This window comes from Anopheles coluzzii, chromosome 2, assembly GCF_943734685.1.
Source record: "Anopheles coluzzii chromosome 2, AcolN3, whole genome shotgun sequence".
Taxonomy (NCBI): Eukaryota; Metazoa; Arthropoda; class Insecta; order Diptera; family Culicidae; genus Anopheles; species Anopheles coluzzii.
This window is the reverse complement of record NC_064670.1, coordinates 72,582,631-72,608,712: the sequence shown is the minus strand read 5'-3', so window position 1 is coordinate 72,608,712 and position 26,082 is coordinate 72,582,631. Positions and strand designations below refer to the sequence as shown.

Below are 26,082 nucleotides of genomic sequence, written 5' to 3'. Positions count from 1 at the left end.
AAACAAAGTGATGAAAATATCGACTAAAGTACTGTATAACGACTGTAGTCCACCCACGTCCGGAAGGATGTGCTTGATTTGAAGTCGATTTTTACTCAGATAGATGTGAGAGTTTTGTCCTTTCTTGGTCAATTACTTACAGAAAACTCATTTCCGTTGCTTATTTTCTATAAACAGTAAGTACACCATGTTAAAAATATACAGAAAAAACTAAAATGGCCTGCTTTTACTGATTTTATGACTATAACTAACCACTATAGGAACAGGCCTGTTTTGTGTACCTATAATGGCAATATTGTAAAAAAAAACACATAAAAATGCCAAAATATGGTCAAAGGCAATGGATTTTAGTAAATCAATAATATTTCATGAAAACTATGTTAAAACAATAATAATTGCGTTGTTATGTTGTCATTTAAAACGTTAGCAAAAATATGAGTTTCGTTATGAAATCCTAAGGATTTTGAGAGAATGTTGACACATTTCACAAAATAATGGATTTATCTGTCACTATGTAACGGAATAGCCACAATTAATTTTAAGACCCTTTTTAAAAGACCAGAGAACTTAATTAAGATCTGAAGAAAACATTCATAACTTAATTAATCTCAGATTATCGTATGGAGTGCTTTTTGTGCAAATCCACGACCTTTGGTACTACTACCACTATAGATACGTTTACCCTACAGATACACTCATTCAAACAAAGACTTGCATCAAATCGTTCATTTAAAAAAATGACAGCAAATGCTATAAAAGTATGTGTTTGTTGTGCCAACTGTTTTATTAGAGCTTTTTTTTTTTAATTTTCATAGGTACGAGCTCTTTGTATAGCTATGGACAGTCAGCGAGCGATCGTTGGAGGTGAGGACACAAGAGCACTGATCTTTGACATGCATTCGGGCCGTGTGATTCGTTCACTGCCCCCGAATCCTGGCGCCGTTACAGCGGTGTATGTGATGGAGAAGGACGACTACCTTATTACGGCAGGTGGTAACAAAATCACGTTCTACTCATTCCGCAACGAAGATTCCATTGTCAATTTCTATCCAAAGAAGAAGAAAACACTTAAAAAGTTTCATCGAAACCGGTTGGCTTTACAATCAACTTCAAGTCCAGTGATCTGTTTCGATGTATCGCGTGATTCTACAATGGCAGCTGTAGCGTCTAGTCGGTGCGTTCAGATTTGGCAGCTGAATTCACCAGAACTGACCAGTATACTGGAGGGCCACTCAGCAACGGTAACATGTGTGAGTTTTGCACCAAACTGTGAATTGGTCGCCTCTGGCTCAGAGGACAAAACTGTGAACGTTTGGAGCCTAGGGCTGGGTACAGTGACTGCAACCTTCAAAGGCCACTGTACCTCGATCAGTTCTGTGACTTTCATGATGGATGCAAGACGTATTATATCTGCCGATCGGGATGGTTTGTTGTACGTATGGATATCCGACTCAGGTATGATTCTGCAAAGTGTTCAGGGTCCGCACAAGTGTCTATCCGTGACAAACAATATGAAGTTTGCGGTGTGCACTAACGGAGACTCTAGTCTGCGTATCTGGTCGTTGACGCGTGAAGATGAGAAGTATACAGTGTCACATTCGGACGAGATTACCTGCTTTATCATCACAGCCGACTCACTATACGTCATAACTGGATCAAGGGACATGTCACTGAAGGTGTGGCAGGCTACGGGAGGTAAACTGGCACAGGTTCTAGTCGGACATACGGATGCAGTTACTTGCGTTGCCGTGTCAGTTACCAACAAGAGCCAGGTGATATCAGGATCAAAGGACTCGAATCTAATTATATGGGATATTCATACTGGTGAGGAAATACATACGCTTGCTGGTCACCTCGGCCCCGTGACTTGCGTTAAAGTGTCGGCTGATGGTACTACAGCTGTCTCCGGAAGTGACGATAAGACACTTATCGTATGGGAAACGAAACGCGGTTTAGCATTGACCTCTCTGCAGTTACACGTGCAGTTCACTCGTTTCGATATTAGTCTTGAATGTTCTCGAATAGTCGTGCAGCTGGTGGATAATTCTTGTCTACCCATCATCTGCCTCCACAACTCGCCGGCCAGCTACATAAAGCTTCCGACCTATTCGGCTCCGGCACGAGATGTTGAGGACCTTCGACCGGCCGGGCCAAAGCGCCCTGCTCGTCGTCTGCTCAAGAAGGAGGTGTCGCTAGATACATACACATGGCAGAAAAAGTATGCTCACCTCACATCCTCGGTTATGATGGCTCAGGTTGACGAGCGTCTCAAACGACGGTTCTCAGTGTCCGCCAGCATGGAAGAAATTTCTAAGCTAGCCGAAGCTAAGAATGTTGAATCGCAAGCTACTCTTGGACCGGAGCAGGCAGCACTCGCACAATCCCAGCACTTTGATCAACTGGAGGCTCTGTGGAATAAACGATCGCCTCCCAGACGCAGACTTAATGCGGTAAGTAATATACTTGTTGCTAATGAAATAATTACAAATACGAACGAATCATTCTTATATTTTGCCCCTTATAGTCACTCTCTCGCCAATCGTCACTCGTTGAGGATCGAATTGATTCGTCTGATGAAGATGAGTTCCAGGAGGAACGCGCAGGTATGTCCAAGAAACTGGCCCTCTTTCACGCATCGCGTCCTCTATCGCTTTCAGTAGATGCATGGAACTGTTCTAGTCTGTACTCCTCAACTTCCTCCACCAACACCCAATACAACCAACCGAACCATCATCAACAGCATCATTACTACCAGCACCATCACCGACACCAGCCCGATCTGTTGCGTGAGGTACTACTACTGAAGAAGCAACACTCGGTACCGACGGGTGGCACAAGTGGTTATTCGGGCGATCCGTTCGGCGGTCAGCTAAAACTATCCTCTACCGAGACCGACTTACAGGCATTGTTTCGGCACTGTACATTTGGCACGCTTAGTTGCCACTCAAGACGTCGGCAGTCAAGTCCAGAAAATGAACAGTACCACGTACGTAGACGTATGTCTCGTTCGATCGATAATCTTAACCACGAGGTAGCTGTATTCAATCAACAATGTCGACGCAATCCCATGTCGCGATCCTGTTTAATGCAGTAACAAGACAGTAGATGTGGGCTTTTTGTTTCGCTACCTTGATTTGGGGGTAAGGTGTGTGGTTATGTATCTGCGCAAATTTCTTGTTGTGTTCCGCATACTAACTAAACAATAATTCTTGTAGCAAATAATTTGCTTTAAGTTTTTCGCTGCTTTCTTTAAGCTAAAAAGTGAGTTCAAATGAGAATTTTAATTGACGTGATTAGGGCGGAAACCCTCTGTGCAAACAATATCGAAACTATGAATTTACTCGGCGCAAAACCCTTTCAACGTTGGAATATTTTTTTCCAATTTTATTTATAATGCTTCATCTCTTTTGAAGCTTAGTACACATTTAAATACAGGACTCTTTTAATTTAGTATTTTTCTATAAATACGGAAGCAGGGATGGACTAATGGTGAATGGTATGCGATGAATTGACAGAAATAATTGAATTATACTAGTTCTAAATTATTCGTTTGGTTGAATTCGGTAAACTTCATTAGCTTTCGTTAGCTATTATAATATTTCTCACTTTTTACCTAATTCATTAGAACTTACAGTAATTTGAATTCTACTCTTTTTTTAGTAGATAGATTTGGCAAAACGTACGAAAACATGTCTACCTCTTTCATAATTTTAAATGTTTTCGGTTATTTCATTCGCCGATTCTTAACTTTTCCCCCTTTGATTAGTAGATTAAGTAACCCTCATGTATTTTTAAAATTTTGTATCTACTTTAACAATGTAGTTTTCTTCAAGACATTTTTAGAAACTATAGCCTTAGTCGCCCAATCTTTAAGCATGTCTAGCACATCTTTCCAAACTTTTACCAGTTCTGCTTCCATAATCTAGACATCTACAGCTTGCTTAAGACGCTTCGTTTTACTGCCTTGCGTAAGTAGTTTCATAATCTTTCTATCATATTTGAAAGTATTTAGAAGGTTAAGTTTATAGCTAGAACTTTTCACAACCTAAACACTTTTTCAATTATCATTGTTCAAACACATTTTGAACAAAACTATAATTGCTCTTATTTTCTTCTTTACAGATGTCCTAGCCGATTGAAAATAATGTAATGGATACTTATACATTGCCGTAGGTATTGCAGTATTAATTTTTCAATAATTCGTTTCATGCCTGATAAGGCGGACGCATTTATATTAAATGGTTAGTACAATCGTTCACAACAGTGGTTTTAGAACAGTGAGGACAATTCTGATTACATTCCAGAGCAAAAATCATAGAATTTTAGTTTTGCCTTCTGCACCTAGTGCGCAGACGTCGTAACTAAAAAGTATCTTCCGTAAAGCTCCCATAATCATTCAAAAGCTTCATTCATGCAAATAGCACTGAAAGTTCATAAAATGTTACAAGAGCTTTTTTGCCATAAGCGATAAAAGGGTAAGTTCCTTGTGAAAGCGCAATGAATGACTAGACAGGAAAATCCTCTTTTCATTGATTTATAACAAATAGGCTTTTATCATATCGTACCAAAAGCTCATAAAAGGCCGTGAGATGTATTTTGAGTCATTCCTAGAAGATTTGATTCAATCAATAGAAGAAGATCTAGTTTATGCAACCAGTACGTACTTTCATCGTTCGATGTTTCCCTGCAAGTAGCAGTGTATGTATTGCTGTAGTGAAGGTACTGAGTCGATTGATTGTAAAAACAAATCGTTTCCGAATGCTTTCCTACAGTGTTGTAGGCGATTAAATATTAAGATGTTATTAGTAGTAAAAGTAGCAATAGTGGAGCATTTTAATGATAAAATAAAACTGAATAAGAAGCAGACGTTGAGCATTAGCGAGTAAGATGAACCACATGTTTTACGCTATCAAAAGCAGATAACGCAAATATACGCGCTATAGCTGATATTCGTAGCAATATTAATTATTATTACCAAGTAAACTGAACTGCAAAACAATGATAAAAAAAACTATTCATGTATTGATCATGTGTAGAACTGAATGTCATTTCTGGCAATACATGTCTACGATTTTTTTAATACAACTCTAAAACAAGGGATATAATTACAACCAAGAAAGAGTAGGTCGGGTTCCAGTAATCCAGTAGCGCGTAAACAGTAGAACAATGAATGGGTAAAGTAAAAATGTCATGTGTGGTGTCTAAACAAGATGAATATTATTCTCTTATATTATGCTATACACCTTCCACTACGAAAGTAAAACAAGTGAACTGCACTGATCTACGATACCTTTACGAGAGATAGAAGTCTTGTAGTGTACTGAACCTTTTTCTAGCACCGACAATCATGATTGTTTGTTGACCGATTTCTACAATCAAGAACTTTCTGGAGCAGAAGAAAAACCATGTTTTGCTGAGCCAATTTATTGGACCATTGTTTGTCCCGTTACACCTTTTCTAGTTAATGAGATATTTTGGATCCATTTAAGGGTTAAAATTGATGTTAATGTAGAACAATCAACTACTATACGCACATGTTAGGTACCATATGAACTATATATGCATGATTGCGTTTTCCATTACGATTGTGTTCAAATTGGTATATGAATGAAATGTTGTTCAACTTTTACTTCAAATTTGTTTACTCCATAGCTTCAAATAACTTCAATCTCCGACTTTATTGCGTATTAGAATAAATTTAAGGAATTTCAATGATTTTTATTTGTTTACAATTAATGTACCTTCCTACCTATTTCATATGTCAATAACTTGGAATATTAATAATTAAGAAGCCTTTTCGTATTATGCAAAGCAATCATTTATTATGTACTCTATTAAAGTATGTTTTATTCTGAAAAGTAAAATAAAGTGTGTTACTGTGAGGTATGCAAACCAGTAGCATAGAAATACAAATAACAAGAAACGATAAACTTTAATGTTATGCAACCTGTAGTGACAAAAGTCAATCAAAAAGTGAGATGCCACTAATAAAAATATCCTACAGCAATATGATGTTTTTTCTGCCGTTATTAGTAAACATTTTATTAATTATTTAATTACAGCAGAGATGAGCAACCTCTTTGAGCTGCGGGTAACATTTGTAACCAAATCGTATTGGTGGGCCACTTAACAATTATCATTCATTATACTTTACTTTGCTATACTATACGACAACTTCAGTGAAGTGCTTCAGGTCCATTAGAGCTTCTTCCGGCTTACCTTAGGGCAGCAATCTAGGACCTCAGCTCTTCTTGTTTTTTACATAAATGACGTGATGGTCATCATCTTGCTAAAATCTACCGACATTCTTTAATTTCCGTGATTGAACAGGTTATTTCGATAATTGTGTGACCTTAATCTTTAGCCGTTCACGATCTCAAGCACTGTTTAATTATAAGCTGATACCAGGACCTCGATAATTTCTAGGTGTATTTCTAGATGCTAGACTCTAGCTCCATTAACAACTTGCTCTACTAATTGCCAGAAGAATTCGTCTGATTGGACTGGTTGTTAACATGACGCACCAGCTTTGTGGTCATTTCATGACGCTGTTCTACGCACTGATCAGATCGTTGCTGGTGTTGCGCCTTCTAAATGATTAATAATATGGTGTTATCTCGCCGAGGTTTCAAGTGGGAATGTTTATTCCCTGTTCAATTCATTACTTTTCTAGTTTTTCTTATTTTTATCCTGAGTTATCATATCCTTTAAATACTCATTACTCGAATTGTTCTAATTCCAAATTGTGAAATACAATTTGTCAACCGTAAGGCGTCAACAGCTAGAGTACGCTAACATTGGGTGATAGTACGCTAACAAGAGCCTCATCCACTCGGGCTTTTGCCCGGCTAGAGTCCATCCACTAGAAGGCAACACGTTTTGCGCTCCGTGAATCGAATCAGCGCCTTAACTACTAGACTAGATGTTTGCTGCTGAGACTTGCACATCTCGTTGATCGAATACATCTTGCCAGATTATCAAGGCATCTCAACGGAAGCATCGACTGTCCTGTGCTGCACACTTAAAAAAATTTGCCGAATCTCGGTTAATTTTTGCCAAGATCTGCACAACTGAGATCTCGGCAAAGATCTCGGTTAAATTTCTGTTGCCGAAATCTTGGTTAAAAAGGCAATTGACATTTTGTTTTGACGTTTACGTTTAACCGAGATTTTCGGTTAGTGCAATCCGAGATTTCAGCTAATTATAAAAACAATCTTTTTCTAATTTTAGTGGTTTTATTTGCGTAAAAAGTTAGTTTGAGTTATAAAAACAAACACAATTATTTATTGAGCCACAGCCGTAACAGCCAGAGCCCATGCTGATTGCCGATGTACATTTTCTGCAGCATGATACCACCATCGTATCTGTAGTTGGACGGCAGGAAATCACCTCACCCCCCTTTGGGAGAGTTGTGGTGAGATGGGAAGCGCAGGGACGGGCGCCGGTACAAAACCAGATGGTGTACAGCGTATGGATGTAGTAAGGGTGCAGGAAGATGGGCCGGGTATAGAGCGGACACCGGTACAGACACGGTTCTGTAAAGCGGGCAGAGTGAAACAAGCCTGAGTGAACCCTGATTGGAAGTCACGTGGTCGAGTATTTGGATATTTACCTCGTGAAGGTGACTGGAAATGAAACCTGGAAGTCCGAACGGGCCGGCAAAGGTTGGTCCAATCGGACTAGCATCCGGTAATCCTTGGATAAAGACTGCTTCGAGCGACGATCTTATGTGCACTGGCTACGTGCGTTGACAGAGCTTCGTAGCCCACCCGTGTCCGATCGTACGCTACTGATGATCGGTTTCTTCACGCTGGGTGTCATATTTTCATTTATTTTTCACACTATTAATTTTATAACACAAAATCACTCCGAAAGGTTTCTGCATCGACAAAATGATGAATGACAGATAGAAAACCGAGCCTCGGCTAACTCAAATAGCATAGCCGAAATTTCGGTTATTTTGACGGATGACCTCGGTGACAGCAGTGTTAACGTACGTAATTGGCATGTTGTGTTGCCGAGTTTCGGTTAAAATATTTGTTTAACTGATATTTCAGTTTTAAATGGTACTTATTATCGACAATGGGAAATTTTCAACTGACATATCAGCAAGAATCGAAAGAGCCGACGAATTTCGGCAGTTTTTTTAACCAAGGTCGTGAAATATTTTTAAGTGTGTGCCTTCGTGGATTTACCTGTGCGTACCTGACAGGATGCTCTATCATCGAGCAATGCTAACTATAATCTCTTTTGGCTCTTACGACACCCTGCTCTATTAATTAGTGTTGATGAATTTTACGAGCCCGGTATCATGGCAGTGAAATTGACGACACTAAATGCGTCAAATTTTAATGAACTTTTTATTTTTGGTTCGTCTTATACTATAACTTGTCTTGTTGAATATAAACTTAAACTTAAGCAATATTGAGACGGCATTTGGTACCTTGACTAATACTTTTTAAACAATGAATAGATCCGTATTATTATGCTATGTTTAACAAGATCTTATCAAGTGAAGCTGGAATATAAATTTATGCTAATATGTTATTAAAAAAAACCCCATAATCAAAATCATTAAGAATCAATTGAAAATAAACTATAAACCCTACTGTTTGTACTTTTTTTTTTTTTTTTTCAAATAAATATCTCAAATTGACCATATTTTTTCACCAGTCATCTTTTTTTTTCACCAGTTGGCATCCGAATATAACTGTTGAAATATTGTAAAAATATTAGTTCTGAGGTGCCTTGTTATCTAAACCGGGAATGTTCTCATTTTATAGTAAATCATTACTCAATTTTATCACTTAGAACTATCTACTTTCTCCATTGTAAATTCAATTTAGTTCATAACAATACCCTTTCAACTAACATTTAGCCGTTTCAATGTCTCGCTGCTCCATTTGGCTTTTTTTGCTCTTCAATTCTTTGCACTTCAATCGCCGATTCTTCTTCTTATTTTCTTGAATGATTGAGATGGTGTGAGACAACGACGTTTCCTGTTTAAAACGGGTTTGCCAATAAGCAGTATAGATTTTTGTTTTGTTTATAGTTATTGTTTTGCTAATGCAGTAGCCTTATCGGTCCTTTCAAACGGAATTACACTCCAAGGCTTAACCTAAATGCAAAGAGTAACACAAGAAGCTAGCAAGAGTAACACAAGAAGCTAGCATGCATTACGAACACTATTCAGGAACTCAATGCGCGTCATTCCTGGTTCGAATGTAAGATACTCAGCATTGAATTCACGGCATATTACGTAAAGAGGTTTGTGCGTCCAGAACGTGAATGACGATCTTCAATGGCGATCAATTCCCGGATCGATCGCTTCGCATCCCGGGACCATATGTCAAACTTTGAACACGGCATCGAAATGCGTACGATCCCGATATGACAGTTTCCGATGTGTTGCCCAGTATTAATGCTGGCGATGTTTGTCTATCGCGTCTGAACCTTTAACATATTTGTAATTGTTGTGTGCAAGTAAAACTGTGACAAGTTCATATCTATACAACAAATTACAATGGTGCAATTACGCAGATAGTGGTCAATCATTCTTATCGGGTAGAGAGGAAGCCGGAAACGCTGGAGTTTGTAAATAACCACACGGTATCTCACGGTATCATGGAATGCATTCTCAACGTCAAGCATAATCACAGTAGTGGACTTACCACTGGTTGTAAAAATTAAAAATTAAATGTAAAAATTAAACAAAAAAAACTAACCAGTTGTAAAAATTAAAGGGCGTCAATACAAAGTCTCCAGTCGATCAGTCATGGGGATCTGAGTAATGGAACAATAGCTGGATGTCAAGGTTGAATTTTTATTTGTCCTAAGGTCATGAATAACCTTAGCGCACTTCTTTGTTTGAGGGAAATGCTGTAGTTAAGGGCAGCCGTTTAAATTACTTACAAGGAGGTAGACTCGGTGATGTAGATGATCCACAGGAGCGTTGAACATTTCATCGAAGTCGATAGCTTCACGTTCCGAGACTGTCTAATAGCGTCTCCAACCTTTTCAATAGTTGTTCAATCTTCTGAAGGCAAACCATATTGCTCATCGCTAAGCCAAGCGGTGCTGTGTATTGCTCTGGTCTCATAAGGGCTGTGCATACTCGTTAAGATGTTGGGGGCGGCATACTTTTCTGTGAGTGCATTTGCTAATGCAGTGTTTGCAAGAAAAGCACAGTTTTCTGCGTCTTGCCTAAACCTTTTCAGTTTTATAGAAGGATTTGAATTGGGGTGCCAGCTTTGCTTGCAGTGCCAGCATGTGCTTTAAGTTTTGGTTTTGGATATTTGCAACCTTTTCGAAAAATATCCACGACAATTGCACGATGAGTTCTCACACGTAGACGTCTATTGACAAACAAAGTAACCGAACAGTGACCTCCGGAACACATGTACAGAGTGACATAGTAAAAGTGATACACTTTATTTATGTAATAAAATTTAAACCAATTTGATTTCCTTTTTGCTTGGATTTGGTTAAAAAAACATCTATTAGTTATAATCTTTCATTTCACTTAATTTTTTCGCCTAACAACATTATTTTTCGGACACAGTAGTATGTTGTAGATTTTGTTCCAAGCTTTATGAACAAATATGTTTAATCTTATTCTACACATGACCGATAAAAATTGAATCTTGTTGAATGAATTGAATTGATTGTGGGGATGGATTTCCTTAAATGTATTGTTATAAACTTTTGTAAAAAAAGGAATCATTTTGCGGACCAAGCCTTTTCAAGCTGAGTGGTCCGCGGACTACAGGTTGGAGACCACTGCCATTGATGATGCGTTCTCGCCTCGATACTCCACCTCATTCAGCATTCTTCTTCTGTTCTCCGCGCACCGTCTTAACGCAAATAAATTAGGCGCCCAACCTTATAAAATTCAACTGATTATTTATGTTCCCAAACCGACATCAATCGGTGCCATGGTAATTCCCACGACTAATAAGTGGCGTTCTTATGGTGTTGTTGTTTATCACCGGGGAGAGCTCAGAAGCCATGATATGGGACTGGAGCATTTTTAATGTATTTTATTAATTTTATGTTTGACTTACAAATTGGACTTGGATGGTTATCAAAAAACTACGACAGACGACTGCTTTTGGTAAATTTCCCATGAAAGCTTCGAGCTTACTTCCAAAATAAAACGCTACTCTTTTACGAGCTGCCTTCAGGCAGTTATCTAGAAATTACGGCATGGCGGACGAAGACATGCGTGTGGACATGTTTTTGAGTTTTTGTTTGTTCCCGATGGGACGGACAGGAAATATTGAGCCGATTCGCTGACTAAGATACCTCATCGATATTCCATCTTCAAGTCCGCTCCATCTCTTCACATGTTCACTTCGAGTTGTGGCGCCATTGCCTGCAGCTCCGGTTCCAGTAGACAGATAGTAGAAGCAGATATTGCTGCTTTCTTACATGCATGTTCTAGTTTTCCAGGTATTTTTTGCTGTTTGGCCTGTTGCACTGACCTCCCGACCAAGCGAACGCAGCGATGTAGCTTCTTTTCCTTCGGTCTTCCTCTTCAGCTTAGGCGTCATCTATCAATTACGTAACGCTGATAGGGGGAGGGGGGTATCGTCAAACGTCACGATTCATTACATGAGGGAGAGGAGAAGTTAAACAGGAGATTCGAAGCAAAAGCTTCTTGTTGCTTAGAATCATCGTTCGTTCGGTACCGGACTGTCTTTGGATGCTCCCATTGTTGTTTAATAGTACCAACATGTTTAAGTAACTGGAACGGACTTATACGACATCCAAAAAGTGAAACACGATGTTCGTTCTCGATGCGATGGAGTGTCGTTCTTTGTTCACGCGCGCTTCTGAACAAAGTTGTTGGACTTTTTTAGCCTTGACGGTTAGAGTTCGATCGAAAGAGGTGTCAAATTATGTTTACTGGATCATATATGCTATTACTGACACTGAAAATGTTAAATATTATGTATGTAAATGCTTCGGGTGGGCCATGAATTCCGTTGATCCGTTGAATTAAATAAACAAATAACAAATAGCATGTGATTTTCCATTAGTAGAGGTGACAATAAACCTACGATCAATCGGCTTTTATTATAATACAAACGTTACTTACTTAATTTTTAAAAAGACTTATTGACAGTTGTACGACACTGGGTAAAAAAATCTTCTCAAAACTATCCTTTAATAATATCTCTCTATATCTCTAGGTCTATACCTAAAAGACATCATTTTTAATTAGAACAAAATTCTCTGGCAATTTTACTGGCTGAAACTATTTTGCAAAAAAAAAAATTGTGAATTTTCTGTGCACATATTTACATGTTAAGACACAACGCAACGAACATGTTCATGTTAATGTACACGGAAAATTATAACAAAAGAACGTTAGGCAAAAACGGAAAATAATTGATTCTTTTTCTTCTTCTTCTTTGGCTCAACAACCGTTGTCGGTCAAGGCCTGCCTGTACCACTTATGGGCTTGGCTTTCAGTGACTAATTGATTTCCCCCCATAGCAGGATAGTCAGTCCTACGTATGGCAGCACGGTCTATTTGGGGATTGAACCCATGACGGGCATGTTGCTAAGTCGTACGAGTTGACGACTGTACTACGCGACCGGTTCAATTGATTCTTAGTGCAAGTAAATGAAAAACAGTGAAACTCATCAGATGGTCAAATAGAAGTTGCCCTACATTTGTACAGAATTGTGATTATATGCACGTTAACGAGAGTTTTCTCGTTTATTTTTTCCGTGAACCCCTTGTAGTCCTAGGCATGAAGGCATGGCATGTCCACAAAATAATTGATTTTTTTAATAAAAGCTTACAACAATACATATAATACAAATTTTCCCCCACAGTTAAGATTTAATTTTTAACTGGCATATCTAGAACAATACTAAACATATTTCTTCATAAAGCAATGATCAAAGTTTACAACATGTATACTTCAGTAACTTTTCGATTACATTGTCCAAGTTCATTCAATGACAAATAGTCTCTTCCAGGTTAGCTCCGATTTTTTTCCTCATCCGATGCATACTTGAAATCAGTTATATTTATTATCTATCTGTTGTTTTATTCTATTTCTCCTTCTTCTTCGGGGCCATGTCGGCCTATACAGGCTTTCATGACTTATTTAGTACCTCGCAGCCGAATATGTAGTTAGTCCTTACTATCGGATAGTTCGGCAGCCGGAAGGTAAGGTTGGTAGATATCCTTAAACAGATCTGCAAAAAAATCCATCTTTATCCATTAAATGATTTGCCCGAGTGAGACTGTGGTTTGCTCTCGGTTTCGATTCAATCGTCGTGTATGGGGAGCGGGAAGGAGATAAAACAATGATAATGACACATTTTGCTCATCATCTTATGTGTAAAGCAACGGCTTGCAGAACGGGCCAATATTATTTTATTTTTTCTTTTAAATTTTTGCCATTATTTCATTATTGGTTCGTGTATTTCCTAAAATTCGTGGGACTGTCAAAGGGTTTAAGTTTTATTTTACCATATAATTAAATGTATGGTGATATTAACTTTTATGCATTTAATGTAACAATCTTTCAAAGAAGCGAAATGAAATCGTTTCTTTCTAATTTAATTAATTATTTAATTATTTCTACAAATGTCCGCCTCGAGGGCTTAACAATGTTTCTTAATTACTAAGGAAAGGATAAGGATGAGGAAGAGTGAAGACGAGAACGGAAGAGGGATAAAGGAGTGTTAAAATCGAACAAATGATAGTATGAATTAAATGCAATCTGAGCTTTAAGGAATGGGTCATTTTGCCCATATTAAGTGGCAAAACCAAGCACTTTCAGCAAAACTATACGATAAGGAAATATATTTTGACTAAAAACTGCGAATCCTGTTTAAAAAAAAACTGTAAACTGTCTAAAACTTGGAAGAACAACGCCGTTGTATCTGGAACGAATAAATTGAGAAGAAAATGTTATATTTTTTAGAAGGCCATTGCGGGGAGTTGCATTGCGCATGGTAATGCTTCGGAAACACAATTGACGAGATGCAAATGCCAGAATCGAGAGGCGATGCTGTGTGAAATATCAGATGAGGCAAATTAATAAACAAGGGAATCATACTTGCACCTCTATGTTACTTTAATAGTTCTTAAAAAACATTACTGGTGTGGAACGATACGTCATCATTCATACCGCCATTGCGCAACGTGGTCGCTAGGGGCAACGTATCCAAACAAATTCCAAATTCACTACCAAAACAAATTTACCATCAGTTGCAATTGACACCTGGCGAAGCTTTGTGCTGTCCACAACTGTTTTCAGAAAAGAATACAAACAAAACAAATTCAAGCGTTTTAACAGGCAAAGAAAGATGACGGAACGTTATGTGTACTGTAACGGACGAGCGCACGAACGAACCGTGAGTGTGTCAACTAACAAGCAACTTTCTTCACAGGCAGGTAAGTGCTGTTTGGTAACACATTTCTTCGAATCTACAAAAACATAACCAAACAGTAGTTTTATGCAAAAGAATGACACAGAGGTACTATACCGTAACGAATTCTCAAAACTGAAGAAAAAACTGTGTCACTATTTGCCTTCCAGCAATGAAACCTCAAAGTGTAACCAATCGCCACATGAACTGGCTGATACACGGTTTGTATACCAGGAAGCATTTTGAGCAGTGCAAAAAATTGATTGACCGTCAGCTGGGCATTTGCTACGACAAGCAGTACTTATACTACATGAAGGGTCTTATTTTGCGAGAGGAAAACAACTCAACCGAAGCCGTACACTGCTTTCAACAAGCGATTGCGCTGAACAAAAAAGAACCAGAAAACTACAAGGAACTCGCCAAAACACTGTGAGTGTCGAAAAGGCGCATATTGAATCCAAATATGTACAAAAATGCATTGTGACTTTAATGCTTATTTTTTCTATTCCCTGCTGCCTGGAGATATTCTATGGGAAAATTTCGCAATGCTTTAGAAGTATTTTTGAAAGCGGAAACTCTACTTGAACGACCTGACCACGAAATCTATCATCACATTGGTGAGCTGTATTACAAAAATTTCGGACAGCCAAAGGCGGGTGTCGGTGAGGCAAAGGAATATCTCAAGCAAGCCGTCACTTGCGGTAAGCACGTAGAAAGCTATAAGATTTTGGCCGAAATTTACATCGAAGAAGGAGACAGCATCAAAGCGATTGAAATGATAGAAAATTGTTTGCAGTAAGTTCGAAGGCTTTTTTTAAACTAGTTTTTGGTTGCGGTTTACGGCTTTATTTGCTTTGCTTATTTCTTCCAGAATAACACAAGATGACGTATCCTTGATGACGCAGATAGGTATACTGTACTTGAAAATCAACGAGTACCAGCGGGCGTTCGAAAAATTACTTGATGCAACGGCAACCGATTCCAAGCATACAAGCGCCCTACTAGCATTGGGATCAATATTACAAGTACGTAGGTCAATGCTTTTCTATTAAACGCAATAAGAAAATTTGTTGTTGTCACGCTTGCAAAGCTCTATTCGCAATAATCTGTTTTGTGTTTATCAATCGTCTAATGTTCGGAAATGTATGGCTAACGATTTGCTTGTGTCTCTGTCTAATTTTGATGTCCCTTTGAACATTTCGTACAACTTGGGCATTTTCGTAGAATTCTACTTGTATTTTTACATTTTTATTGACCACTAGTCTATGGGACCAAACCATCATAGACCGGCCATAGGTAAAGTCTTTCCCCGAGTTACGCGAATAATGCGTCTCGGAGACATTCGCGTAACTCGGATTTTCGCGTAAGTCAAATGTCACGTAAGTCACGTAAGCTAAACTATTGTTGATATATGGTTGATTTTGATTAAATTTATTGCTGTTATGTCCTAAATTACATTTTTAATATAAATCGTATACAAGATTATATTATTTCTGTCTTTTTAGAGATTTCAAACAATCAACGATAATTCAATTTATTTTGCATTTGACACTTGTTGGAGAAAATTGTACTGATTTAACATATGAACTGTCAAAATTGAAAATTCGGGTAACTCGGGGAAATACTGAACAGGTTTGTTTGCCGTAAATAGTTAAGTTTAGGAACAATACAATTCCGCATAAAAAATATATCAACTTGTCTGGACTTGACACAAACTTAAATTTTATAATAATTACAACACTTAAAAAACCTTTTACAGATTGGTAGTTTTGGAGTGATATTACAAGCTAAGCTAGCTATTCACTTATCAATTACGTAAAATCTTTATTGTAAAAAACTTTTTTGGGATAACATTTTTCAAATTTCAAACAAGCAAGCAGCCATTTTCCAATGAAGCCATATATTTTCCAACTGAAACAAAGCCAGTTTTGATTCAGATATGACGTTTATTTCATAGAACCGGTCCTTAGGTTGCGTGGTTACGATCTAAGGCTTGGCAACCGAACAAAACGTAGATTATGAACGTTCACCGTCGCAAAGTCCTTGAAGTAGAAATTCCTGGTCAAGCATAATGTTATGGTTTCATAAGTTTACTAGCACTCAGTTTACCGGAGTGAATAGCTTTAAAACTGGTTCATACCGGTCAACAACATGGTTCAACAATGGTTTTAAGTTTTTTTAACGGTATTAAAGTTTGTCACTTAATACTCGACGCACAATTTACTGCTTCGCTTATAGCCCGGGATTTAATGAAATATTTTCTACATTTTCTTCTATGTTTTCGAATTGCAAGCATATTAATTAATACTACAATATTTTACAGTCAAAAAATGACATTGACGGTGCCCTTAATAAGTATAAACGAATATCGAATTTAACGGACGAAAGCTCGGAAGTTTGGAGTAACATCGGTTTATGCTTTTTCAAGAAGCAAAAATTTATTGCTGTAAGTTGCTTTCATTACTACTCTTACAGCACAACTTATTACTGGAATAGTTATAACCTTCATTCAATAAACTTTTCAAATTTTTCCGCAGGCAATTTCATGTCTTAGGAAAGCAACCTGGGTTTCGCCGTTGAACTTTAACGCGCTTTACAATCTTGGACTGGTGTTGGTAACAGGTAGGCTCCAAAACTAGAAAGGATATTGCTCGAGAAAGGAAGTCTGTGTTTTTTTCTCTCTCTTTCCCATTACTGAACTCAAATTACAGCCCAACAATACGTGAGTGCCTTTCAAACGCTAGCTGCTGCGATAACTCTACGGCCAGAGCATGCCGAGTGCTACATGTTGCTGGGAAGTGAGTTTCAAATCATGTTTTCCAAGAACGAACGCCAGAGTACATCAATAAATAAAACCCTCGATAAAACTTTTCTATCCTGCCATCGCTCTACTACAGCTTGTCTGCGGCATTTAAATGATCCCGGAAACGCTTACCTTTCGCTGGAGAAGTCAACCATGCTTCCGGACGCCGTCAAGAACCCGCTAATCTATCTTAACTTCGCACTCTATTGTTACGAAGTCGGAAAATCGGACCAATCCGTGCTGTATCTGAGTAACTTTCTCGACATGACTCAACACATTACGGTCCATCGTGAGGCAAGTATGATTACATTTGATTGCATGCTGGGGTAGTAAACGACAACCATGGTTCACTTTGAAGCGCGTAAAACAGAAGGAAAAGGGAAAATTTGGCACACTTACGTGGCGAGTGAGCACGCGTTTTATTGTGGTCGCTTTTCGTTCGAAGTTTTTTTTTTCTTTTACCCGTGCGTCGGATAATAATTTTTATTTATTTTTTTTGCTGACCTCATGTCATCGTCTGCTCTGGGTTTGTTCGTATCCATTATCATTGCTTACCCCTTTTCATTCACAGTACCTAAAAATGGCCGACCGACTTAACGGAGCTCTTGCGGTGGCTGCTGCTGGGCAGATTCATGCTCCTACCGCACCAGACACAGGAGGACACACCGGGGGTCTTGACCGTACCGAGAAGGATCACCGGATGCAGGATGAAACTGTTGTCAACATGTCCAGTGGTGGATTGGCGGACACGCGGAATGAGGGCGCTGTCGAAGAGGATGGCTCCGACGGTGATTTACCCTGACGTGCATTGCAACAAAGGAAAAGATGTAGACTTCTTGAAAGGATTAGCAATGGAGGGTCCACTGCTGGCTGGAACTTTATTATCTTGTTTTTTTTTTTAAGCTAATGCTTTTACGCTATTATTCCAAGGATAGCCCGGCTCAGATTCCTTGAAATCTAGAAAGCAGTATCAACCCGTTGTGGTGTTGCATAATTTTAACGTCTAGCTTGAACTGCTTCGGACTGTTTTGTTTTATCCCGTCTTTCGTTGGTGGAGCTTTCACCACTGGGCGTGTAGTTTTTTTGTTTGTCATTTACACAAGTCCTAGATATAATGTTGCATGCAGTGTAATGAAGACAAACTGGCGTTAGATAAGAACAGAAAACAAACAACGCAGTACGCGTCGTATAAATAAATGATGAACACTAAGTGATGATGATCTGCTGAGATGGTGATGATGATAATCCGAATCTGAGGCGTGATGTTTTTGACTCTCGAAATTCCATCTTCGTGGCATGTTGCGCAAAGACAAGACGTCGTTAAAATGTGTTGTTTTTTCACACTGAAACAATAGTCCAATATTCTGCTTTTATTTATGTATTTAGATTATGTATGCATATGCACGATCATACCATTCTTGATGTCTTTGCATATTAGCGCAGTGGCGGATTAAGACAAGTGGAGGCCCGTCAAACGGTCAAACGAATTAGGTATGGTTGAAGTGTCGAGCAGGTGGTTAAATCAAAGATTGTCAGCCAGAGAAAGATGAGATGAGTAGCATTTTACCTTATGGAATGGGTTTCTTTTTTCTGGGCCCCTCGAGAACACGGGACTCCATGTGGCCGCTTAGTTTGCGTAGTGGGTAATCCGCGCCTGTATTATCATTTTATTTAGTGCCGTTTTATTAACGCTTTATTTTAGCCATGCTGTCATCGATGAGCCCACAAGATGAGGCAGCGGTCTGTACACAACATTTATCAAACGATACAAAACGATAATAGCAAGCAGAACCAAAAGTTAAATGGTAGTGAATCAATTGGAAATACCACACCACAAATTATAATCGTAGACAAAATAATAAATTTGTCATCATGTTCTAAACAAAATAAAAGCAAACAATTGTTCCTTGTATGTATAGATAATTTTACGCCTCTTTACACAGCATCTTGGCAGCTACATTTCAAAATACAGTGACTCTTATTCCTTCGTACACCACATTCCCTAGTATCTTCATCTATATTTTGACTATATTTGTCACAAAATCGCACTACTCTGTTAAATGCAAAATACGTTCGTCGTTTTAAATTCGTTTTTGACTAATTGGAATCGATTTTTGTTAGGATTTCTCTTGAGTTTTTTTTTGTTTAGTTTTGCTTAGTTTCTAGGTTTACATATTACATAAGCTCTAACTAGGACATCCATTCATTGTTTGCATTTGGATGTGCCTTTAACATTTCTTATGCCATTGTTGTGCCGCTTTGCATTTGGTCCTACAACGTACGCAACTAGTTAAAAAAATCTTGATAATAACATGAAAATTTGGTTTCTGTTTTTGTACGATTGACATTAGTATTCGTTTTGCAAGGTCATTTCAACCTTTCAAAGCTATAAGTAACTTGAATGACATTTGAATATATACTTCGATGAGTAATAGTTCAATTATCACGGATTCTTATCGTTAAGTTTCTGAAGTTGTAGCAATTACTTTGAATTAAAAAATGATAATAAACATTATTCTCGTAACTCAATACAGAAAATAATTGAAATGGAACGTTGCTATGGGCTTCAAAGTGCGCGCACATAAGCACACCGGTTTCACATTACTTTGGTCCAGAATCGTTACGATCTGAACGCAGAGCTAAAAGTGTGGCGGGTTGCATAACCTTTTCCTTCCAGCAGTTTCCTTAAATCAACATAATAACCGTAATGGTGTATTCGGGCCACATGCGACGAATATCCTAAAGAAGGTTTGGGGCTCAGTGGACCTTGCACAGGATATGACATTCAACAGTGAGCCTGCACGAAGCAAACATTTCTACACACCGAGCAACGTCGGCTTCTTTTCTCGATGTGAAGTTGGTTTGCATTGTAACGGTGGGTTTTGACGATTGTTAAATAATTGCTACAACTTTCAGATTGAAACCATCCTCGAGACAACTCGATTCCCGGGAAACTCGAACTAAAAATGTCAATCGCAATTCACTACGCTGCATTCTGATCAGGTTTCAATACGATTATCAATATAGACTTTTATTTCTCTTTTTTTTTTTCAAAAAAACAATGGTTTCCTTTGCATTTTTTTCTGAGTTTGCATCAAAAACGATAATCACTCTATGAACCGATGAACATGTAACATCTGATGAATTAATCCAACCTTAGTGCTCTTATGCTGTACATCTTCTATCGCTGATTATAATTCCTTTTTATACTTCTTACCAACAGGGGGAAGCCCTGTGTACAATTTAACGAGTATTATATACACCTTAGTCGTATTTTCTTGTTCGTTTTGTGTTTTGGTTTTTGATAAAATCACAACTCCAACCCATGGCTAGTAAATAGCAACCATGGTTACTTTATCCTGATTTTTTTCGTCTAGCCCATTCAGCAGTAAAAATCGCTCTACAACAGGTTCATTTTCTAGGTATTCTACGTCTATGAATACTGCAATCGGCTACTGTTGCAGCAATCGATTGTGTTGCAAATACTGCATTGTGCACTTCGTTACTTTTAGGATGGTAATTTTCCGCAGACTTAACCTACAAAATTCGTTTAGCAATTGAACCTAGCGATAACCTTTGAACCATCCAGCTGTACAGCAGTGTCACGAAAGCTCTGGCACAAAGGGCAACTATGACAGAAAGGTGAAGGTACTTGGTGACCCATCGATCACTCAAGCTTGGTGGGAACATTACGGAAGGGAAAGTGCACGTGGCGGGTGTGACACGATCAGACACAGGTGGTTGTGATGCCGGTCATGCGTGTAATCTCGGCCCTATGGGTTGGAGTTTTGAAAAAAACCGACTTGAAGCTCGTCCGGAACTGTTTCGACATAAGCCCGTACAGCACGAATCCGATGGCAGCATTGATTAAGGCTAGCAGGTCCATCACCTCGCCGAAAAGGCCGTAGCAGCGGCGGAAGAAACACTTTTCCAGTATACCACTCATTAGCCCCAGAATGCCCTGGGGAAATTCGGTGAAGAGAAAAAGCAGTAGCACCGCCACTAACAGAGTGGTTGTCCGATCTGCCCGACGATCCGTTCGCGGGGGGCTGGGCCATGGAAAAAAATATGTTAACGCAACAAATTTTAATACTAAGATGTGTGAATTATGCGAATTATGACCAAAGCGTACAAATAGAATTTTTCCTTTACGTAAAATATTTAGTGCTGATATGAATGTGACTCATGGAAGCATTAAAGAGGAACGTTTCAAACCGGCATACCAAAACAACTCAAGAGAACAAATACAAAACTTGCTAATTGGAATTGTGTTCCCGTATCTTATGTTGTCCGATTTGTATTAAAAATCTAATTGAATGAAATTAAACGTATTTCAATTTAAACAACTAAACAGAGCATTCCATAAAGTGTATTATCACGGACACCAAGAGCCAAACGTGAACGCTTAAAATAGTATCCTTCAGTGTTAATCGTTCGTGAAGATTATCAAATTCAAAATTCAACTCGAAACAAATACAATTAATTGTTTGAATGAAATGTTTTCAAAGTAATCGAGGGTTTAAATTATTTACTAGATTGTATTAACGATACTACAGATAGGGTAAATGTACCTATAGTAGTGGTAGTACGAATAGTGGTGGTATTGCACTAAAATGCGGTTCATACGGCAAATTACAAGTAATTAAGTTATTTTCGCTAGTGTGAAATGTTCTTTAGCCTTTTACAAAGGATTTGAAAGTGAAATGGGGCCATTCCGTTACTTAGTGACCGAAAAATCCATTATTTTGTGAAATGTGTCAACATTTTTCCAAAATCCTTAGGATTTAATAGCGAAACTCATTTTTCTGTTAACATTCTAAATGACCACATAACCACGCAATTACTAGTTTTTCAACATAACTGTTATGAAATGTTATTGTTTTACTAAAATTATTTGCCTTTTGACCATATTTATGCATTTGTAAGTGTTTTTTTACCATAGTGCCATCATAGGTACACAAAAGAGGCATGTTCCTATAGTGGTTATAGTTATAAAATCAATAAAAACAGGTCGTTTTAGATTTTTTAGAGGATATTTTTGACATATCGTACTGTTTTCACCAAAATCAACAGAAATGAGTTTTATATAGGTAATTTATAAAAAACAGGCCAAAATTCACTTATATACCTGAATGAAAAATTGACTTCAAATCAAGCACACTCTTCCGGGTGTAGGTTGACGACAAGTGTGATGCAGTACTTTAGTCAATAGTTTCATCGATCAAATTTATACATTTTTTACGATCAAATTACGCAAGAAACCTTTATTATGGCAGTAATCCTTGCTATTCATACGAAAACAGCTTCAAAACTAAGTTTCATTGATATTATATACCGTTTTTGAAGCATCTTTGTATACCACCACTATAGGAACACAATACGACGACTATAGGAACCATACCACCATTATAGGTACAACGAAGCAGTCACAAAAATATGTAATTTTTCGTAAATTTGATGTATTTCATGGTAAAAATAGTTGTGATCTGCGAATATTCAGAAATTGTCCTTCCTGACTCTTTAAATCCATTAAAACACATCGGTACCACTACAAATTGCACCACTATTGGTACATTTACCCTACAAGTTTTTTTTTCTTGATTTCGCAAGCTTAGCAACATTTAACACAACCGCAGCAAGTGGCAGAACAACATCATCAGTTGTTTACGGAACGTTATCACGCTTAAGGCTACCTTCGCACTTTATGTGACAAGCGCATTACACAATATCACAAAGGGTTTTGCGGCTTAAAGCAATCATTTAACCACCGCCTATAAACGTTTTCAAAGTAATGCACACACCTGAAACTCGAAAGAACAGAGTTAGGTGAAGTTTTCGTCCCTTACAATTCCCGTGAAAAAGTATTGTCAATTTTTTTTCTAAATTTGGTAAACAAACAATTTTTCAAGCTTTCCATTGACCTAAATCCGTTTAAACACATGTAATTGAATACTTACTTGAAGCCACAATACTAGAATTGTGATATTGTGTACCGCGCCTGTGATATAAAGTGCGAAGGTTGCCTTAAGCATGATGACGTTCTGAAAACAACTGATGCGCTTGTCCTGTCAAATGCTGCAGTTGCGTTCAACGTTGTCACGCTTACGAAATCAAATAAAAACCCTAGATTCGAAAAATTGATTCTTCTTCTTTTGGCTGGTTATCGGTCAAGGTCTACCTGTACCCACTTGTGGGCTTGGCTTTCAGTGTCTAATTGATTACCCCCCCCCCCCCTCCCCCATTGCAAGATAGTCAGTCCTACGGCAGCCCGGTCCATTTGGGGCTTGAACCCATGACGGGCATGTTGTTAAGTCGTACGAATTGCCGACTGTATCACGAGACCGGCTTAAAAACCCTGTATATACGGCCAAATAATGTTCTTTAATTCAAGCTAGGTAAACATTTAAGATTCAATTATTGGTTCAATTCGGTAAAAACATTCACTAAGCCAGATCGCTCGAATATGAATGCTCCGGTATTTTACCTCATCTTTTACTTTGTTCTGTAAAAAGGTATTTTTTGATAATTTTTCCCTGTAGCTTACAAAATGTGGTCAACAAATTAGTAAAGTTGTCAGATTTCTGTAACTCATTGAGCTACAAATACTTGTATACAAAAGGAACAAATGAGAGAAGTTTTGTTTACTAAATGATTTAATTCTTGTTCAAAGAACGAGTCTAGACAACAAAGTTAGTTTCTTTATGAAAGGAACATTTTTGAAAAGAAATACAAACTATAGCAGAACTCAAACGAACCCTACCCGTTACCGAGTTACAAGGAACAAAGCATACCTCATTAACTAGCAAAAAGTTGTTTTAAGAATTTTTGAAAAGCGAAATACTTTTTCCAGCTGTGGAAAGGACTTGATGCCAAAACCATCAAGTTTGACCTTTCAGATTTTGGACTGGCGCTACATTGCCATTCATTAGTTAATTTGTTCCTTTACCAACACTTCATGCCGTACCTAAAGAAACTATGTATTTTTATTACAGCATAACAACATGTTTACGAAAAGTTTGTTTCTCAGATTAATCACCTGCCCTTACTATCATACTTACCGATTTCCATTGCTAATCGGAGGTAAAACTCCACTGCTTCCACCTCCACTTTGTGGCGTGACGGAGGAAGCTCCATTTTTCGAATAATTTCCCCCTTGCTTCAATTTCAAGCGCCGTTTGCTTGCCTTCCAAAGTACCTGTATAAGTACGCAGCTGATGACGGTTAGGATGGTGCATGGAAGCAGCTTGATAATTACCGAATGGATCCAGAAATTGTATCTGTACGGGTAAAGCATGAAATGGCATGAAAGTCCTCAAATGCTGTAGCAAGAAACATTCAGGACAGTTCAGTTTATAATTAGAGTGCAGCTTACCGATAGACAATTGTATTTTCATCCGTATCCAAATGGAACAGTATCATCTGGGTGTCGCCGTCGAAAACGAATGTCTGTCGTATTGTAAAGACAAAGTACGTAGGAAAGCACAGGATTGGCGCCAAGATGTAGCACAATGCTATAGCCTGCCCGTAGTTTGATTGAGCATAAATAGCGAGCGAACCGTGTGGATGCCTGGTATTGAAACAAAGAAGAAGATAGCAATTGAGTAAAATTGGTTGGAAAATTAAAGCATTGTTTGAACAAGAATACAGATATCACGGTTAAGCTTCGGTTTCAATTGAAGGTTAAATTTATGGATAATGGGAAACGAACATTGTTTAAAATGCGTAATATTAGCGAGCGGATTAAGTATGAGCGATGTGAGGTGTACACCATTAGATGAGAGCCAAGATTATTTGTATTTCAGTAGAATACACTTTTTGATAAACTAAGAACGAGCCCGTCCTCTTAATTTGAAATTCTTTGTTTCATGCCAAATGGAAACATACAACATCGTCGGGTTCGCTTTTAACACTAGGTTTACGGGCGTTTCTACAATACCTATCTCTACGGACATTCGTCAATTTGACGGGTGGATAAAAATACGTTTTTAGATTGGTTAAAATCATGAAAAACCTGTTTTATTAAAATTATGAATCGTTTCACTTGTTTTGTTTTTCATAAATAAATACCTGCACAATGCTAATTTATTGTAATAGACGTTATTGTTTCAGCGAACACATGAACCGATATCTTTTAAAATGCCACATTTTGCCCGATGTCCGAGCTCCCTCGGGAGCTTTCGAAAAACACGATAAATAGGTTGATCAGGAATTCCGTTTGAAAACACTTTATTTAGATCATTCATCAAGATGTTATGTATGATAATAAGTGGTTTATCGTTCTCTTTCATTCCTACATTAACTTTTATTGAAAAAAGTTACAATTCAACTAAATAAACTAAAAGTTGATTAACCCATCCGTCAATTTGACGGATTCCGTAGAGATAGGCATACCACATATGTATCCGAAAATCTTTGAAAGTAATGAAAATTAAACGTATGCTACAAACTTATAGTATATTATGATAAATTTACGAAAAGTAAAAATCAAGATTAAACAAAAGGTATTTTTATTGTAGTATTTCACTTGAAAGATTAAATTCCTTCATATTGAAGGGTTCCGTAAACCTAGTGTTAATAACGCCATGAATATTCGAAATACAGAGTTTTCCAAGTTCAAGAGTTTTCCAGGAGTTCTTATAACTGTGGGACACTTTATTGACTCTTTGTTAAGCGAAATGAACTTAATGTAATGTGAATTGGACTCTATAGCACCCTAGTTCGACAAATGCAATACGAATTCCCAAGGAAGCTGTCCAAAAAGGATGCCATAGAGTCCAATTTCCAACAAATGAAATTCATTTCCAATAAGAAAGAGTCAAGGAAGTGTCCCACTACTATGAGAACCCCTGAAAACCCCTGTAATACTAACTTTTTTTTATTTG

General features: G+C 37.9%; 3 protein-coding genes across 9 annotated transcripts in view; 2 read left to right on the top strand and 1 right to left on the bottom strand.

Annotated features, from left to right (window-relative positions):
* LOC120949217 (protein qui-1) overlaps positions 1-6,007 on the top strand; it is a 41,602-nt gene extending 35,595 nt beyond the window's left edge. For all 6 annotated transcript variants that reach the window (XM_049605295.1, XM_049605293.1, XM_049605294.1 and 3 more), the window contains 3 exons: positions 816-2,450; positions 2,525-2,603; positions 4,123-6,007. In XM_049605295.1, the coding sequence (XP_049461252.1) occupies positions 816-2,450; positions 2,525-2,603; positions 4,123-4,139 (1,731 nt within the window). In that variant the 3' untranslated portion in view covers positions 4,140-6,007. The remainder of the gene's footprint in view (positions 1-815; positions 2,451-2,524; positions 2,604-4,122) is intronic.
* Positions 6,008-13,954: 7,947 nt separating this feature from the next.
* On the top strand, positions 13,955-18,410 carry LOC120948032 (Bardet-Biedl syndrome 4 protein homolog). The gene is made up of 9 exons (XM_040364001.2): positions 13,955-14,422; positions 14,568-14,826; positions 14,920-15,192; positions 15,269-15,422; positions 16,721-16,843; positions 16,935-17,019; positions 17,109-17,195; positions 17,295-17,494; positions 17,772-18,410. The coding sequence occupies exons 1-9, from the start codon at positions 14,335-14,337 to the stop codon at positions 18,000-18,002; spliced, it is 1,500 nt and encodes a 499-aa protein (XP_040219935.2). The 5' UTR covers positions 13,955-14,334; the 3' UTR covers positions 18,003-18,410.
* Positions 18,411-18,518: 108 nt separating this feature from the next.
* Positions 18,519-26,082, bottom strand: part of LOC120948034 (G-protein coupled receptor dmsr-1) — a 65,090-nt gene continuing 57,526 nt past the window's right edge. For both annotated transcript variants that reach the window (XM_049610959.1, XM_040364002.2), the window contains 3 exons: positions 24,573-24,767; positions 24,259-24,477; positions 18,519-21,249 (listed from right to left, as the gene is read on the bottom strand). In XM_049610959.1, coding sequence (XP_049466916.1) covers positions 20,928-21,249; positions 24,259-24,477; positions 24,573-24,767 — 736 coding nt within the window. In that variant the 3' untranslated portion in view covers positions 18,519-20,927. The remainder of the gene's footprint in view (positions 21,250-24,258; positions 24,478-24,572; positions 24,768-26,082) is intronic.

What these genes read in the sequence shown, in the direction of transcription:
- LOC120948032 (XM_040364001.2), top strand. Translation starts at nt 14,335, where the DNA reads ATGACGGAACGTTATGTGTACTGTAACGGACGAGCGCACGAACGAACC. An exon ending in GCAACTTTCTTCACAGGCAG is followed by an intron (nt 14,423 to 14,567) that starts GTAAGTGCTGTT and finishes TTTGCCTTCCAG; the next exon opens with CAATGAAACCTCAAAGTGTA. An exon ending in TGGACTGGTGTTGGTAACAG is followed by an intron (nt 17,020 to 17,108) that starts GTAGGCTCCAAA and finishes CTCAAATTACAG; the next exon opens with CCCAACAATACGTGAGTGCC.